General features: G+C 40.2%; 1 protein-coding gene across 4 annotated transcripts in view; it reads left to right on the top strand.

Annotated features, from left to right (window-relative positions):
• Positions 1 to 16,952, top strand: part of LOC129118645 (sodium channel protein type 5 subunit alpha-like) — a 218,246-nt gene extending 201,294 nt beyond the window's left edge. For all 4 annotated transcript variants that reach the window (XM_077188165.1, XM_077188117.1, XM_077188218.1 and 1 more), the window contains 6 exons: positions 665 to 946; positions 7,339 to 7,392; positions 8,982 to 9,123; positions 9,574 to 9,674; positions 10,163 to 10,433; positions 12,094 to 16,952. In XM_077188165.1, coding sequence (XP_077044280.1) covers positions 665 to 946; positions 7,339 to 7,392; positions 8,982 to 9,123; positions 9,574 to 9,674; positions 10,163 to 10,433; positions 12,094 to 13,328 — 2,085 coding nt within the window. In that variant the 3' untranslated portion in view covers positions 13,329 to 16,952. The remainder of the gene's footprint in view (positions 1 to 664; positions 947 to 7,338; positions 7,393 to 8,981; positions 9,124 to 9,573; positions 9,675 to 10,162; positions 10,434 to 12,093) is intronic.
• The last annotated feature ends 282 nt before the right edge of the window (positions 16,953 to 17,234 follow it).

Raw genomic sequence — 17,234 nt, forward strand, 5'->3', positions numbered from 1 at the left:
TCCTTCTGCTTTTTGTTGCAATGTATGATTTTATGCAGGGGCTTACAGCCCTGCCTGGGTTAATGTGTAGGAATTTTACAGCCTGACACAGGAAAAAAAAAATTTTGTTAAATTAGAATGATTTTGCTCATTTAATCATGCATACTGATCAGATAGGGGAAGCTGGCTTAGTACAGTATGTCTCAATCTGTTATTATTTAATTAAGCAAAATTTATCACAGCCATAGTTCACAACCCACTGGCTACAGAGGCCTGAGTGGATTTAAAGACTTCAGAAATCTTTTTTTTCTCTATTTTGAGTCACTGTAGTGCACCCCAGCCATTTCCAATTAATCACATTATTATTTTAGTTTGACTGAAGTGTACTATCCAGAAAGATTTGAGAGGTCAAGATGACTTCTGAATTCAGAGATTCCTCTTGAAAAAGCATCAGCCCTAGGGTGGGATGCCAACAGATTCCTTCTTTGAGCACCAAAAGGAAAAAAAATAGTCATGTTTGAAGCCTTTAGAGGTGGTCTGGCTCCTTAGGCAGTGTCAGTGCTTATCCCCCTGTCACCATGTGAGGGTTCAGGCTCATTAATCAGGGGTGCACAGCAGCTTGTTAATGAAGTGTCCATACAAGTGCTGACATTAATTCTGTTTTCCCTTTCCTGTTTCCCCTTAGGTGGTGGTCAATGCCCTTGTGGGAGCCATCCCCTCCATCATGAATGTTCTGCTCGTCTGCCTCATCTTCTGGCTCATCTTCAGCATCATGGGAGTGAACCTCTTTGCTGGGAAGTTTGGGAAGTGCATTAATAAGACAGAAGGAGATATGCCTTTGGACTCTAAAATTATTAACAACATGAGTGACTGCATCCTTTACAACGTGTCAGGCACATTTTACTGGACAAAAGTTAAAGTTAACTTTGATAATGTTGGTGCTGGGTACCTGGCTCTGCTGCAAGTGGTAAGTGTGACCCCCAGAAACTCATGGGCAGATGTTGCTGGTTCTCACTGAAACCATCAGTTCCAAAGCTCAGGCTAACCTCTGGGCTGTTCTGGGTTTCTCAGGATAATAACTTTTCTCAAGTGTAAATAAATCACATTTTGCCTATTAACTTGGCCTAGAGATATTATGGCAGTTATGGTTTTAATTTGGGTTTCTGCTGCTGTGTCAATAATACAGTTCTCTCAGAGGTGATTGGACTATTGAGGTGAATTAAAGATCATTTTGTCAATATTGTAATCCAGAGAAAAGTTCACTTCCAGAAGTGAATTTTGCTCACTATGAAATCTATGATACAGGAAGGACTGTCCATGCAGACAGGATGTACTGGCCCTCCTGAACAGCCTGGGATTTCACTGTATTCTGCTGGGGAAAAAAATAATTTCTAGTGCCTTCAGTTTCCCAGCTGAAGTTACTGCATGAAGCTGTAGTCTTAATTTATGTCCCTCTATTCACTTTCCATTTTTGAGAAGGACACTGGTGCATCTCATTCTGATTCCTCACCTTGTGTCCACCTGCTAAAATAATGATTCAGATTGAATTTAACTATTGGTCATGGTGGGGATCAGGTTGCTGACCACCCCCAGCCCAGCCTCTCTGGGAAGGTGGCAAGGACATAGCAGAAAAGAGACTGCTGAGGTTCAAAGATGATGGCAATATTTGAGCTATAAAAGCAAAAGGAAGCCACTTCTACAACCTTTCCCACCATCACATGTAAAATATGGATAAATGGGTTGTATGCACTGATATTCACAATGTTTTGACACAGGACAACCTAACAGAAAGAACTACAGGGGACTCCACCTTGTCCAGTCCCTGCTGCTGGACTGCTGAGTGATTTCAGACAAATTGTTTTGTGTTTCAGTTCCACAGGGCCCTCACATAAAGTGGTGGTTATGATGCTTATTCCAATTGTTCCTAATCTGGAGCCAAATGATGGCAGGTGCTGGATGTGCACTTGCAGTATTTGCTCATTGCAATTTTTGCATGCAGAGTTAAATAAGCTCCTTGCTACATTTTTGGGCAGGGAGGTTTATTTCTTGAAACACCTGTGATGGCATCCCTCAATTCTGGGATAAAAAAAATTATGTTCTGGGAGACCAATTCATTTGTCACCCACAGAATCCACCCTTTGCAACACATCAGGGCACTGCCTTCAGCCCCCTCCTGCCCTTCCAAAGGGGCACAGGCATCCCACAGGTCCCCATCAGATCTGCCAGACCTTCTCCTTCCCAGGAAGTGAGTTTGTTTTTCCCAGATCTGCTTTTCTCTGTCACAGAGGCATGCAACAGCTCCATGAAACAATTTTCCTTTCTGGTAGAAATCCTTGTGTGCAGTTCCTGGTACACAAACACTTGAGTTTGAGATCTTCTGGTCAGTGTCCATTGAGTTTTTCTTTCACACCCTCTGGAAAGCAGAAACTTTGGAATGGGCACAACCACTTTTGATTCTTTCCATGACACAAACTTGCTGAGAGTGAGAGCTTTTATCTGTTGCACATAATTATGATATTCAGCTCAGCCATGCAGGGTAGATTATTTCACTTTGAATGCTTTTAATTAGATTTTCTGTTCCAAACAGTGTTTTCTTTGTCTTTCATTTAAACATCCAATGTAGAGGAGCAAGAATTTCCAGGTTTAAAATACTGTGCCTTACCTGAAGTTTCTTAATTCTTCTGATTACATAACAATTGTCTACTTTATGGGGAGGAAAAACTCCATCAGAGAGATAACTATTCCTTCACCATTTCTTTTATAAGAATCAAGCTCCAGTTTTCTGAAAATCTTCAGCTGTTCATAAGTTGGCATTTCCTAAGGAATATCCTGAAGTAGTTGCTTCTGTTGGGATCAGTGGTGGCAGAAGAAACATAGCTGGTTGTAAGGTGGATCTCAGCATACATTGGAAGAGAATGGGCTCTTTTCCAGTTGAAAATGGGAAAATGGTTTCTTTCAAACCTGTGATCCTATATTGGGTAGGAGAGAAATAGATCTTATAAAGAAGTCTTATAAACCTAGGCCTGGTCAGGCTGAACAAACTGGTTTTAGCAGGAAATCAGGTAGGATTTCCATGACAGGTGGCAGCTCCTTCTTCACAGAGGAAGAGCAGGAGCCAGTTTCCATCAGGGGATTGATTTTGGCTTTAATCCTGCACCTGGAGCTCTTATGGCAGTAAAGTGAAAAGGTGCCACACACAGAGAAGGGGCCCAAACATCTGGATCTCCTTTGCCAGCAGTGTCAGTGACAGGTGCCCCTTGCCAAATATTCCCCATAAGGGCTCACATTTCATGGGCAAACCCCCGTGGGAAATGCAGGGGCCCAGCTGACAGCCCAGCTCCCCTGGGGAGTCAGACACCTCTGTGCATCCCTGTGCACAGCAGGGCCAGGGGGAGATCAGCATTTGGGTTACAATTGGGATTTGCCAGGATCCCAAACACAAGCGTTTGGCTGCTGACATTTTCATCTGCCACAGCACGGATCCGAGTGGCTCTGAAGTTCCTTTGGAATACCTGCAAATCCAAATGGAAATGGGGAAAACAAATCTGCTTGATGTTCTGCCTTCTTCAGCAGCACATTTGAAAGAAATGAAAGTTTTTACTGTGGAAGCTTTAGGGCATGAGTCTTCCCAGAGGAAAGTTTTCTGCATGAAATTTGCCCCAGATATCTTCTGCTCTTTCCCTGCCTTGATTGGGATCCATTGTGGTGTCCTGAAGTTGCCACTTTGGGTTAATGAGCCTGAGAAAATTCATGCTAAGTGTCAAGCTCCTCCAACTAAAAGCAGGCTGTCCCAAACCGGGTTAGTAAAATAACAGAGGTAACTGCTCTGCTCAGCCTACAAGCAGGAGGAATGCTTCACTCATGGGGAGGGAAAGATCTTTGTCATCACAGCTTTTTGACTTGCAAGAAGGGTGATTCCCTTTCCTGGTGATTTAACACTCCTAAAACCCTAATCTAGCAGGAAAAAGGTCTTGCTACCACCCAGTGCTTCAGGAATAGTTTTTCTGTATTCCAAAGTATCACAGCACCTGTGTTCTATAAACACAGGTATTTGAACTGATCTGTATTTGAACTGATCAAAGAAATATCTTAAATTTCCAGTAGCAGTTTTGCATTTCCCTTGCAAAATCCCATGCTTCCACCCTGTGATCACCTCTGTGTATTTTTTTGAAAAGTATTTTGAAATTTCAGCCATCTACTGAAGAATATCCAGGAAATAAGTGGTCCTTCATGCAGCATCTGGCTTGTTTGGAAAAGTTCTTCTCAGAATGGACTTAGATTGACTATATCCCACTTATATTTGAATTTGTCCCATTAACTCTGTCACTTTGGGGCTCCAGATGAGGAGTGGGGAGATTAAAGCACTTCTAGACCAGCACAGCAAGCAGGAGCTGCAGAGTTAAAGCAATCCCTCATGTCAGGTTTGAAGTCCTGACTGAGCCCATAAATCAGGCACAAAATGGTCATGAGGCAGAGCTGTGTGTCTAAAGTTACTGCATTACACCATCTCTTGCACTTCTGTGGACTGCAATGCCTGATTTTACTGTCACTGTGCATGCAGAATGTGCAAGAGAATCTCTGGTTTAGCTTTCAGAAATTTCTCTCATCAACAGTAATGCCCAAGGAAACATTTCAGCAGTGTGAAGGCCAGTGTTTCAGCCACAAAAAGCAGACATTTTTATTGAACAATTTCCTTTCCTGGGGGGAAAAAAATTAAAGAGAAAGAGAAAGGGAAAGAGAAAAGGAAAGGGAAAGGGAAAGAGAAAGAGGAAGACAAAGAGAAGGAAAAAGAGAAAGAAAAAGATAAAAAAGAAAAAAAAGAAAAAGAGAAAGAAAAGGAGAAAAAAAAGAAAAATAAGAAGATGAAAAAGAGAAAGAATAAGAGAAAAAAAAGAAAATAAAAAGAAAAAGAGAAAATGAAAAAGAAAAAGAGAAAGAAAAAGAAAAAGAAAAAGAAAAAGGAAAAGAGGAAAAGAAAAAGAAAATGAAAAAGAAAAAGAGAAAGAAAAAGAGAAAAAGAAAAAGAAAAAGAGGAAAAGAAAAAGGGGAAAAAAAAAGAAGAAAAAGAGAAAGAAAAAAGAGAAGTAAATTCCAGAAGCTTACAGATTTAAAGACTTGCTTTACTTCAAGGCACCATTTGGTTTGGGGGCAGCCAGTGCCATCCCACCTTTCCCCCTCCCCACTAATTTGCTGCATTGCAGCTCTAACCAGCAGTGAAATAACGAAATGTAATCCCATCCCAGGATGAGTTTATCAGTAGATAATCTCATCACATGACAGTTTCAGTAGAAAATGGTGCTTCTCTGGACAGCTTCCAGGCAGGATAATATCACAAACACTCAAACACAGATTTTGTCACTTCCTTATCCAGGGTGTAAGTGGTTACTAATTCCAGATAAATAATTTCTTTTCTCAGTGTTATATTTCTTTCATTCTCGGTATCTTTTACCCTCTGCAGGTGAAGTGTCCTGGGAAGCTTTCCAGATGTCCCACAGATTTTTAATTCTCTTGCTTCTCGACAACTGGGGGAAACAGAAAATCACAGCAGTTCATTCTCTTAATATTTATTTTTGTCAGATCACTTCATCATCCTTTATCACTGCAAACCCCTGTGCTTTGCAGGAGAGTTGCTGGAGTCTGTGGTACACACTGAGGGGTAAAATAGCTGCTCAAGAGAAAAGATTTCCTCCCAAGTGGGAGAAAAGTACAGGCTAAGATCCAATCATTTTGTGCCACAGGGAAAGGATTTCATGTTTCATCCCAGCCTTCCTTCCTGAGCAGCACTTGGAGCTGAAAGCTGTAATGGCAGCAATGAAAGTCTTTCATCAGATTAGAAAGAGAATGGCAAAGAAAGAAAAATACTAGGATATTTAGGGAGTGTCAGCATGACAGGTTCAAATAATTATTTGAATAAAAATGCTGATTGTTCCTGTAGATACTTCATCTAAAGTGATTTTTAACACACAGCACCATGGAAGAGATTTTCCAAAGGGTTTTGATTTGGGTGACTGGGTTAATCTCTTTCAGGCAGTAGATAAGAATAGGTGCAACCTTTCAAACACCATTTTATGTATACTTTTGTGAGAAATATCACTGATCTCTTGTACATTTTCCTTTGGCTTAGTAGCATTCAGAAGGAATTGGGCAGGCAGCATTACCTCCAGGATTTAATATAATAATAGAGAGTTTATTAAATATAATAATAGAGAGTTCTAAAGCCACTGAATGTGCCCACCTCAGCCCAGCTGCCTGGGTTTCTCTTGGTTACCTCTGGCCAAATTCCTACTGGAATTTTCTGGAACTGTATGCCTACACAATAGGACAAAATTCAACTTAAGTATCAGTAGGATGTAAAAAAATATTGGGTGTGGGTCTTACATGTATGACAGTGTAAATCTGATGAAATGAATAAATCTAAAAATGCCTCATTATCTGCTCACTCTGACTCAGGTCAGGGCAGGTCTAAATAGGTCAGAAGTCAAATGAGAAACAACTCAGGAGAGCCCAAATGAAGTCAGGGGGGCTTAGGGCAGAGTCAGACCTAATGCCAGGTGTGCTTGGCATCAGCCTGTGCCTAATAAGAGGCAAATATTGGGATCAAAGAGTCATGGGTTTGCTAGAGAATAGTAAAAAATCATTTCCCTGTGTTCCTCCTAGGAATCCTGTCACTGCATTGAACATTCCAATAAGAGACACTGACATCTGTGGAATCTTTTCTTCTTTAAACAATTATTTTAAAAAAACATATTAAAACTACCGACTTCATAAAGCTTAATAAAAAGAAAATCTGAACAGTAAAGCAGATTGATTTTCCAGGGCCAGGCTCACAGCAGGTGTTGATTGCCTTTGCCTCTTTCAAGTCAGCTGTGATTTATGCAACTCCCTGGGGTTTAATATTGTTGTGATTTGCCCTGGTTTAGAAGAGGGCAGAATCCAAGCAGGATGTGGATGGGATCCATCTCACCTGTGCAAGGCTTGTGCAAGACAATATCCTTTAATGTTATGTGTAGCCATATCTCTTCGTTACTTGAAAATTTTCTGGTCAAAACTTCCAAAGATTTAATTGTTATGTTTTCTTTCCTTCTTAAAATCTCTACTAAAAACCTCTCCTTTATCCCTGCAAGTGCAGAAAGTCAAAAAACAGAAATGAGAAAATCCAGGAGAAAAGCATGCTGGAATTAATTTAAATATCTAAATGAGCATAAAGTCAAGGACACATGTTAGATTGCAAGGCAGGCAATGTATTAATTGTGAAGTACATGCTCAACATTGCATTTTGAAAGTTCATCATGGAGATTATATCATTTCAGGGTGTACTTGTTTAATATGCTTATGTCTTATGTGGGATTTTTTTTCCAGGCCACATTTAAAGGCTGGATGGATATTATGTATGCAGCAGTGGATTCAAGAGAGGTAAGTCTCTGCAAGGAAATTAATAATTTCCTGTTCTATGGCCTTTTGCAGCACTGATGGTGCTTAACAACAAACACAACAAAATTAAATACATGCAGGGTGCCAGTCCCTGCCTTACTCCGGCTGGGACATTGCAGACCCTCATTGTTGGTGGCTGTACTGGAGCATGATGACCCTGAAATTAAAGTAAATGTGGCCCTTACTCCTACAAAACTGATTTATCTATTCCTGCTGCACAACTCCCAGCACACAGAGGCACCTCAAGAATTAGTCTGAGTCCATCAAAGACTTAAATTGCTCTCTATATTTCTTCCCCTCTCCCTGTTTATTGCCTTATTTTCCAACTTCTGTTGATAACATGTCTTTAAAAGTGCTGTGTTCAGATTGAACTGCCCTGTGAGACAAATGTTTAACCCTCCCTACAGCTTCACTTTGAGCAAGTGTCTTTTCTGCAGCCAGCAGCTCCTCTGGAGGAGCGTGGGGAAGCTCCTGGCAGACAAAGAGGGTGCTGTGAACTTCCAGCTCTGCCTGGGATGCGCTGGTGACTGGTGACAGCTCAGCTCTCACCTGCATCCTGTTCAGCTTTCAGCTTTCCATAAAAGCAAACAAACAAAAAAAAGCATTTCCCTTTTTTTTCTCCTACACCATGTGTGGTTTTTTATCTTTTTATTGAAAGACCTACAGTATTCTTTCCTGCTTTTAATTGTATGAGAATAACAAGTTTACACTTACAGTTAATTTTTGAGGCAGCTCTCTGGTACTAGGAATTTAAAAGGCTGAATTTAGGGCAAAAGTTGAGGCCTAAGGGGAGGAATAAGGGGTGGAAAAACTTCATGTCATCACAGGAGCAGAGAACTATCCTTGCATAGCATAGCTCATGGTGGTGATTTGTTCTGGTACTACATGTGCACAGGTATCCTCCCTGCTGCTGAATGAAACTCATGGATTACCCACAAGAAAACATTCCCTGCTGCTGAATGAAACTCATGGATTACCCACAAGAAAATATGGCATTTAGGGAATGCACGTTATTCAGATACCAGGAGCTGATGGGGCAAATCTGAGCACTGTCACCAAACATGGCAGAGGTGACTTGAGGTTATCAGACTCAAATCAGCTCTTTCTCACTTCTTCAGCAATAGACCTTATTCCATTCCACTCCTCACTAAAAAAAAAAAAATTGCACTTAAAAATGCAGTGTTTTTCATTAGGATTCAATTATACTGCAATCATACTTCTGTTTTATTGTAAGTACCATCAGTTCATGGAGGCATTAGGATAATCAGAAAATGGGTTCTTTTCCTCTTCTGTGTTCAGACTGAGAGCATTTGGTAGGATTTATTCTGGAGTTGCACGTTCTGGAGCAGTGTGATTGCTGTGACACTGTTGTGAAGTGTTGCTGAAATGACTGTGGCATTGCAGATATCAGTGGTAAATTCAGACGAGAGCTGACTGCTCACAGCAGTTACAGTATTTTTCTCATGTTTCATAACTTTTATTTCCAATGGACAGCTTTGTTTTGACTGCATCAATATTCTGATGTGTGCAGAGGTGGTGCCATTTTCACACTCTCCCTTTTCCCTTTGCAGTGCGAGGAGCAGCCTGAATGGGAATGTAATTTATACATGTACCTTTACTTTGTGATTTTCATCATCTTCGGGTCTTTCTTCACATTGAACCTCTTCATTGGTGTCATCATTGACAATTTTAACCAACAAAAGAAAAAGATAAGTAGTGCATATGCTACACATCACCCTGTGACTGCTGCAGGGACCAAGGCCAGGGGCAGGTTTATCAGCCATGGCTTTGCCACAGCAGCCTTGACATCAGCAGTGGCATCTGCAGAAAGCACCTTCAGGACTTCTACAAAGGCTCAGCTGTAGCAGTCCTGGTGTCCCTAGAGCATGAGCATCCTGAAAATATAGGGTGGGGGACTCTATTCCCCACAGAATGCAGCAAAGCAGCTCAGGCAGAGGGGATCTCTGGCACAAAATTTGACACAGGAGCACAGACCGGGCTGCTGTCCTCTGTGCACCAACACCACTGTCCCTCTGAGCAGTCCAACCTGATGAAAGCTACATTAAAAAGGAAATTAAATAGGAGAGGATTCACCCTTTGGAAGGGGACAGAGGCAAGCTCTCTTCATCAAAGGTAATAGTGTTGTTCTCACCCTATACTTAGGTGGCCAGGACATCTTCATGACAGAAGAACAGAAAAAATATTATAATGCAATGAAAAAGCTGGGATCTAAGAAACCTCAAAAGCCAATCCCAAGGCCACTGGTAAGAACAGCATAATTCAGTTGAATATTGTGTAATAGTTGAACGTTTATTTACTAGAATTAGCACCATTCCACTCTCCAGCATAGGAAGATTTATTGCTCCCAGATGAAAGGCACTTAATAATTATATGTTTTGATTTTGGATGATATTTACAAGTCCAGTGACCTGTGGTACAACATTCCCTCTTCTGCAGCATTGACTAACATTGCAATTTACATGTGCCATTTACATATGCCAGTGGCCACCTGCCTGCACTGAATAAATTCATGGCCACAGTCCAGTGTCTTGTTTACAGCAGTTTCAAAAAGCATTAGGAGCAAATGGGTTTGAAAACTCCATCAAAAAAATATTCTTCATTTTTAAGTTTATGAAGTTCCAACCAGATGCAATATAATCTCTGTTTTCCTCTAGTTTCTGATCAATCAGGAGACAATTATATCATTTTTACATGGCTCAGATTTCCCCACTAAACCTTTTCTTTCCCCCAGAACAAATACCAAGGTTTTATTTTCGATGTCGTCTCAAAACAAGCCTTCGACGTCTCCATCATGATTCTCATCTGCCTTAACATGGTTACCATGATGGTGGAAACAGATGACCAAAGTCAAGAAAAAGTGAACATCCTCCACAAAATCAACATGCTTTTTGTTGCCATCTTCACTGGGGAGTGCATCTTCAAAATGCTGGCTCTGCGACACTACTACTTCACGAACGGCTGGAACATTTTTGACTTTGTGGTTGTGATTCTGTCCATCGTAGGTAGGTGACCCTGGATTTTCACCCAGACTCCAAGGTTAGAAAGGTAGATGTAAAATTAATTGGCAAAATTAATTTTGTGCAATAATATATGCTTTCAACTCAGAGAATTGAATCCTAAACACAATTTTAATATGTAATTATGACTAGCATACTACTGCCTAACAAAGACTGGTTTGATCAGAAAAAATAGGAGGCTTATCAAACTCTACACTTAATGATTCATGGTGATAAAACATGAACTGCCTGCTACATACACTTAACACCAGATCTGCATGACCAATGACAGAGAAATAAAAAAGCCACATGAAAGTGGCACACATGGATTGCTATTGCTTTGCTAATTTTTTTTATTACAAAAGTTTGAAATAGTCCTTCAGGGCAGGTTTGGGCAGTGCACTGAATCTGACTTTTCTCAGCCTTGTTATCAGAGCTCTGCACCCTGATACATCCAGGTATGAAACAGAAAGACACAGTTTTATTGTTAACTTGTGCCATTTGCTGTTCTGGAGATATTTTTAGGTGCTAAAGAAGTGCAGGTCAAATGAATCCAAAATCCTACCGAAAGAGTTTTCACTAAAGCTGGAAGTAGCAGCAGCTGGAAGGTGATCAACTGATCCAGTGAGCAGAAAGAGCTCAGAGATTCAACTCTTCTGGAAAAAAAATTTCAATTTTGAGGGAAGGAGTAGGTGAATGAAAAAGTGGTAGGAAAACATCAGCTGATGCTCTTGCTGCTCTGAACACCCTTAGTGGACTGGGGAAGCTGCAAGATCCCAGTGCAGATCTCCGGTGCTCAGACACTCACTTGTACTTTGGGGGCATTGAACAGCCTGGATATCACAGGTTTGGGTCACCCAGGGAGCGTCACAGCCACCCAGCTGTCACCAGAACCTTGATGTCAGAAGCTCTGGAAATGCCCATAGCACACAGTTAACCAGAGCTGTCACTCTGCTCACAGTGCTGTCCCATGACCAGGTTGTTTCAGTGTCATAGGCCTTGGGCCATGCCAGTTTTCCTGTAGGAATCAGGAGCTCAGCAGGGCTCAGTGCAGCCAGGGACTTGGCATTAGACTTTCTGGACCAAGTGCTCTGCTCCTGCAGAAGAGTTTAACACAGGGGTGCAAGCTCGTTTCCTTGCTAGCCCAGCCTTAGCCCTTAGTTCCCTCCCAGCCCATCAGGGAAACTGGAAAAATTTATAAGCAAACAACCAACTAAGTGGATACACAGTAAAAACCTGCACTGTTCTGGTGGTAGCTCAAATAAAACAGGCCAAGCACACCAGCATTTCTGACTCATTATTTTACAGACAAAAATGTTGTCATATCAGACAAATTCTGACATCTGCACTCACGACAAATTTCTCAGGTGGGTCACGGTCAAAAAGCTGAAGTTATCTGTGTCTTGACTTGATCTTGGTTTCTCATTACCAACAGAAATCTTTCCCCTAATAAAACTGCCACTACCATTCTTTGCTTACAGCCTCACAAGTTCTTATGGATTAAATGGGCATGAAAAACCAACAATGCCCTTCCCTTCATTGTGAGCCTTCCACTCTGGGCAACTTTCCATTTATTTTCTCAATAATCCTGACTGATTGCTTTAAAAGGAAAGCCTGAGATTATTTCCCATGTACTAACTTGCTGTCTGTCTCTTTTCTTTTCAAGGCACCGTACTTTCTGACATCATCCAGAAATATTTCTTCTCTCCCACACTCTTCAGAGTCATTCGTTTGGCCCGGATTGGCCGGATCCTGAGACTCATCCGGGGAGCCAAAGGAATTCGAACTCTCCTGTTTGCCTTAATGATGTCCCTTCCTGCTCTGTTCAACATTGGCCTCTTGCTGTTTCTGGTCATGTTCATTTATGCCATTTTTGGCATGGCTAACTTTGCCTATGTGAAGAAGGAGTATGGGATTGATGACATGTTCAACTTCCAAACCTTTGCTAACAGCATGCTCTGTCTCTTCCAAATCACCACGTCAGCTGGCTGGGATGGTCTTCTCAACCCCATTTTAAACACTGGACCACCATATTGCGACCCAAACCTTCCCAATGCAAATGGCTCAAAGGGAGACTGCGGGAGCCCTGCCGTAGGGATTTTATTCTTTGTCACATATATCATTATATCATTTCTCATTGTTGTAAACATGTATATAGCCATTATTTTAGAGAACTTCAGTGTAGCCACTGAGGAAAGTACAGAGCCTCTAAGCGAGGATGATTTTGATATGTTCTATGAAATCTGGGAGAAGTTTGACCCCGAAGCCACTCAGTTTATTGAGTATTCTGCACTTTCAGACTTTGCAGACGCGCTGTCAGAACCTTTGCGCATAGCGAAACCAAACAAAATCAAACTCATAGCGATGGACCTGCCCATGGTCAGCGGAGACAGGATTCATTGCTTGGATATTTTGTTTGCTTTTACAAAAAGGGTGCTAGGAGAATCCGGGGAGATGGATGCCCTTAAAATACAGATGGAAGAGAAGTTCATGGCAGCCAATCCCTCCAAGATCTCCTACGAGCCGATAACAACGACGCTCAGGCGGAAACAAGAAGAGGTCTCCGCCATCGTCATCCAGAGGGCCTACAGGAGACATTTGTTCCGGCGCTCCATGAAGCAGGCATCCTACCTGTACCGGCACAGAACTTTGGAGAGCAGCATCCTGGAGGACGATGCGCCCGAGAAGGAGGGTCTCATTGCGTTCATGATGAATGAAAACTACGGCAGGCCCATAGACAAATCAGAAACTCTGTCCTCCACCTCCTTCCCTCCGTCCTACGACAGCGTCACCCGAGGCACGAGTGAAAACCTCCAGCTGAAGATAACGGACGTGAGCAAAAGCGATGAGGCTATAGATTGTCTTCTCTCACCCGACAAGGATAAAGAATCAATTGTTTAAGTGTTTGTTTAGAATGCTTTAAAACATTGTTTACAGAATGTAATGCTGTAACTACACAACGATTGAAGCAGCCTTCTTATTAAAAATTAGTTGCAAAAGAAAAAAAGTGGAGTTTTTACCCTTAACTACAGGAGTCTAATAAGTCATATAACATTTGACCCTGCTCTTTTTGACTTGGCTCAATATTTATATTTATATATGCACAGGAAGATTCTCTGCAGGGTCATAGCTGTTATATCAATGGTGTGAATAAGAATAAGCTAGACTGTAAAACAGTAAACACAGTGTATATCTATCCACAGATAAAGCCTGGCTGTATACATTCATTTAAGGTCTTACTCATATTAGTGTGTTTACTTATGGCGATGTATGACCTTGCATTCTAAAAAGAAAAAAAAAAAAAATCACAGCTGCTGTAGCAAAATGTAACACTTACTGTATATGTTGTGAATGGTCTTTCATAAATTTATTATATTTGATATTTTTTTACTTAAAAAAAATGAAGTCTCTTTTTCCATGGAGATTAATGATCCTTACACTCTTCATGATGAACTCTGAGTCAAGGTAATAGAAACTTGCGGGATCCCCATCACTTGAAGAGGAAAGTTGTTGATAATTGAAGTATCAAATTAGCAACATTTAAACTGTTGATTACACTAAACTAAGCCCTCCCTCTTGGGACTTGCAACTGCACATCAGCAGAAACACACACAAAAAAAAAAAAAAAAAAAACAACAAAAAAACAGAGAAGCGAATGATGTCAAAATAATGAGAAAAATGGCTTGTTCTATCCTTCAGGAAACTAGACAATAATGGATTCTGTTTGTAAAACTGTTAATAAAAGCACTAATTTTTTAGTATGTTTCAAGAATCTGCTTTGAAATCTGCAATCAAACTCGCCATAGAAGTAGTGCATCACGTTTGTGTGTAGTGATCCAAAGCACCATCTAGGCTGGCAAAGTTTCTGTTAAGGTAGTGGGATAGGTTACATTTTCCCCAGGAACACTGAGCTAAGCAGCCTTATTTGGAACTCTGTGCATCGATATTACTCTAAAAAAAATAAATTGCAAATACTACTACTAGTAATAAATCAATGCCAACTGGCCTGTGCAGAACGGCTGTGACAGTGTGATCAAGAAGGTGGGAGGGGAATTACCTCTGGATTTGTACACAAATTTTGAGGGTTTGAATCCTTTTTACTCAAGGTCCATCTTTCATTTTCTCAGCTAGTACGGTTAGATTTCTGGGGAAGGACAGGAAATACAGGAACTGATAAAAAAAATCTACTAGATAATAGCTATATCCTCATTCCTGTAGGCAAAGTAATATTTACAGTTGATGTGTCCTTCAGCTTCAGGCCAAAGAAATGACAATGTGGTGAAAGGTGGATGTGTGGCTGTAGAAAAGTATTAGAGGTTTTACGTGCTAACATAGGTTATTATTTATTATCTTTCAGCCTCAATAGAATGTGAGAAATTATTTATGGAATTATAGAGACATGTCCATCATTACAGACAAGTTCTTCTTGTTCACCTTCAGACTGATTGTACTTGGGTTTGGTTGGACTTCATGGAAAATCTTGAGATTTCTGTAATGAGCCATTGCACTTTAAAGGAAGAGTAATTGTGCTTTTCACCTTGGAGAAGCAAAGATATCAAGAATGTATTTAAGGTGTATTGTCATTAACATTTAGTTACATCCCAGGTAGTGAAGGAGTCAAAAAACCACATGGGGTTGGCAACAAGAATTAAAGCAACACATTACAGTCAAGTTTATCTATGGCCATTGTTATCTGTCCTCTAAACAAGTCAGAATATGTACGACAACATGTCAAAAGGATGACAATGTATCTGTGTAAATATGGGCTAATATATTCTCTCCATTCATTGAGAGGTGTCTCAGGCATTCACTTGAGAGTGGTCTATCGGTTAGTTCAGAGGATTTGCCATCAGGATTCCTGGGGTCTATTCCTGATTCTTACTACATGATTTTTAGGCAAATAATTTAACCTATCTGTGCCTCAGTTTACCCATCTGTAAAATGGGAATAATAATACTTACCTACCTCACAGGGGTGTTGTAAGACTTTCTGATTGCAAAGTGCTATAAGGGAATGAACCATACTATATAAGTATTATTATAATCATGCTCTCTTGCCCTTTTAACCCCATGTCTATGGTGTATAACATAGGGCTGTTCCTCTGGGCATTTTGTTGCCTTTAAATCTTGTATGTAATTAGATTCTAACTTAAGGGGACTACTCGTCGTTCCTTGAAGTAAAAACATTCTTTATTCCTCCCCCCCTCCCCACTCCTCACCTCCCCCAAAAACTCAGAATTGCTCAAGGCTTCTCAAATTAGAGAAACTTTATATTCCCTGTGTATTTATGCTGTAATGTTATTCTGACTGTACATATCACCCAGAAAGAGTATGCGATTTTTATATTTATATGCATATATATATATACACACACACATACGTATATCTATACATATATATGTACCTTGTGAGTTTATAGAGTGGCTGACACTCGGAGGACACGATTTACTGATTGAAATGTTTTCTCCTCAATGGGATTTATCGATCATTAGCAACAAGCTGCTGCCTATAATGAAACTGTTTAATTAGAAAATAGTACATTCATTACTTGCTGAACAAGCATTTATTGGCTGACAAGTAGCAAAATTATTTTCCTTTCAAAGCTTTAGAATATTAAAAAAAAAAAAAGACGGAAAAATGCTAAGGAAAAAGGAGCATTTCTCATGGGATTTTTTTTTCATAAATGATGTAAACTGTCTGAAACCCAAGGAAAACGCCAGCCTGCACTCAGAAGTGAGTTGTTGGTTATGCCGCTTTAAAAATATTTTAGTTATTTGCAACTTATATAAGAAAGTATTCAAGAGCTGTTTTTATTAAGAGTCAGGCCCAGTAATGAAGGGAATGTAAAGAGACAATTAGTTGGTCACTGATTTTATTAGAGAAGAGCCCTTCCTTTGGTCATTTCACCCTTGAGTTGGACATTTGAGTGTCATTGCTGTGAGACCCTATAGTACTGATGCAATTACAAATGGTTCTTTTACCCAAAACCTCTATTAAAAAAAAAAAAAGTAATGCAAAAAAAATCTGAAAGAGGGTCTTAACTCTAGATGTTTACGTGCAACTTTCTAAAACTGAATTGTAAATTGCTTTCAAAAACCTTTGTAACTGGAAGGTCGGTTTTCTATTGGGTTTTCTATTGTTCTGTGGTGTGTTTCTTTAGGGATGAAGAGGGAATGGTATCTTTGTATGGTACACAGAACTCCCCTCAAAAATGTCAAATAACCTCACTTGTAGATCTTTGTTACTGGAGATGCCGATCCAAATCGAGCCATGATACAACCTCCCAGTGCAGTGATTTAGTTTAAGACACAAACTCAATAGCTGGCCCACACTGTCTATAAGCATGGTGAGTGCTACCATTTTTTTCCTGTTGATTTGTTCAATAAAGGCTACCACATGAATCACTCAAGCTACAAAAAGAGCAAGGAAAATATCAGCCAATATCATAGGACATATTAAGCTGTTTGTACCTGGAAAAATTCAAGTTTATTATGTTTCTTTATTAAATAAATAAGGATAACAAATATTTCCTCCGCATTTTTTTTGTTATGTTGTCAACATTTATGTTATTATTTCTCTGACTCTTTTTCTATATATTTATTTGGGGAATGCATAGTGAGTTCTGCTAGGAGGTTTGTTGATGAAAACCCCTCCAGTTCACCTTACATTGGAAGACAACCTACAGAGAATTAAAATCTTATTGAAATCAGTGGAGAATTTCTGGCTACATCAGATTAATTCAAAGCAGATTCAAAAGTCTCTCTTCAAACAGAATCATTTAGAGGATGAACCCAACATTGATATTTCA

Source organism: Agelaius phoeniceus, chromosome 1, assembly GCF_051311805.1.
Source record: "Agelaius phoeniceus isolate bAgePho1 chromosome 1, bAgePho1.hap1, whole genome shotgun sequence".
Lineage (NCBI taxonomy): Eukaryota > Metazoa > Chordata > Aves > Passeriformes > Icteridae > Agelaius > Agelaius phoeniceus.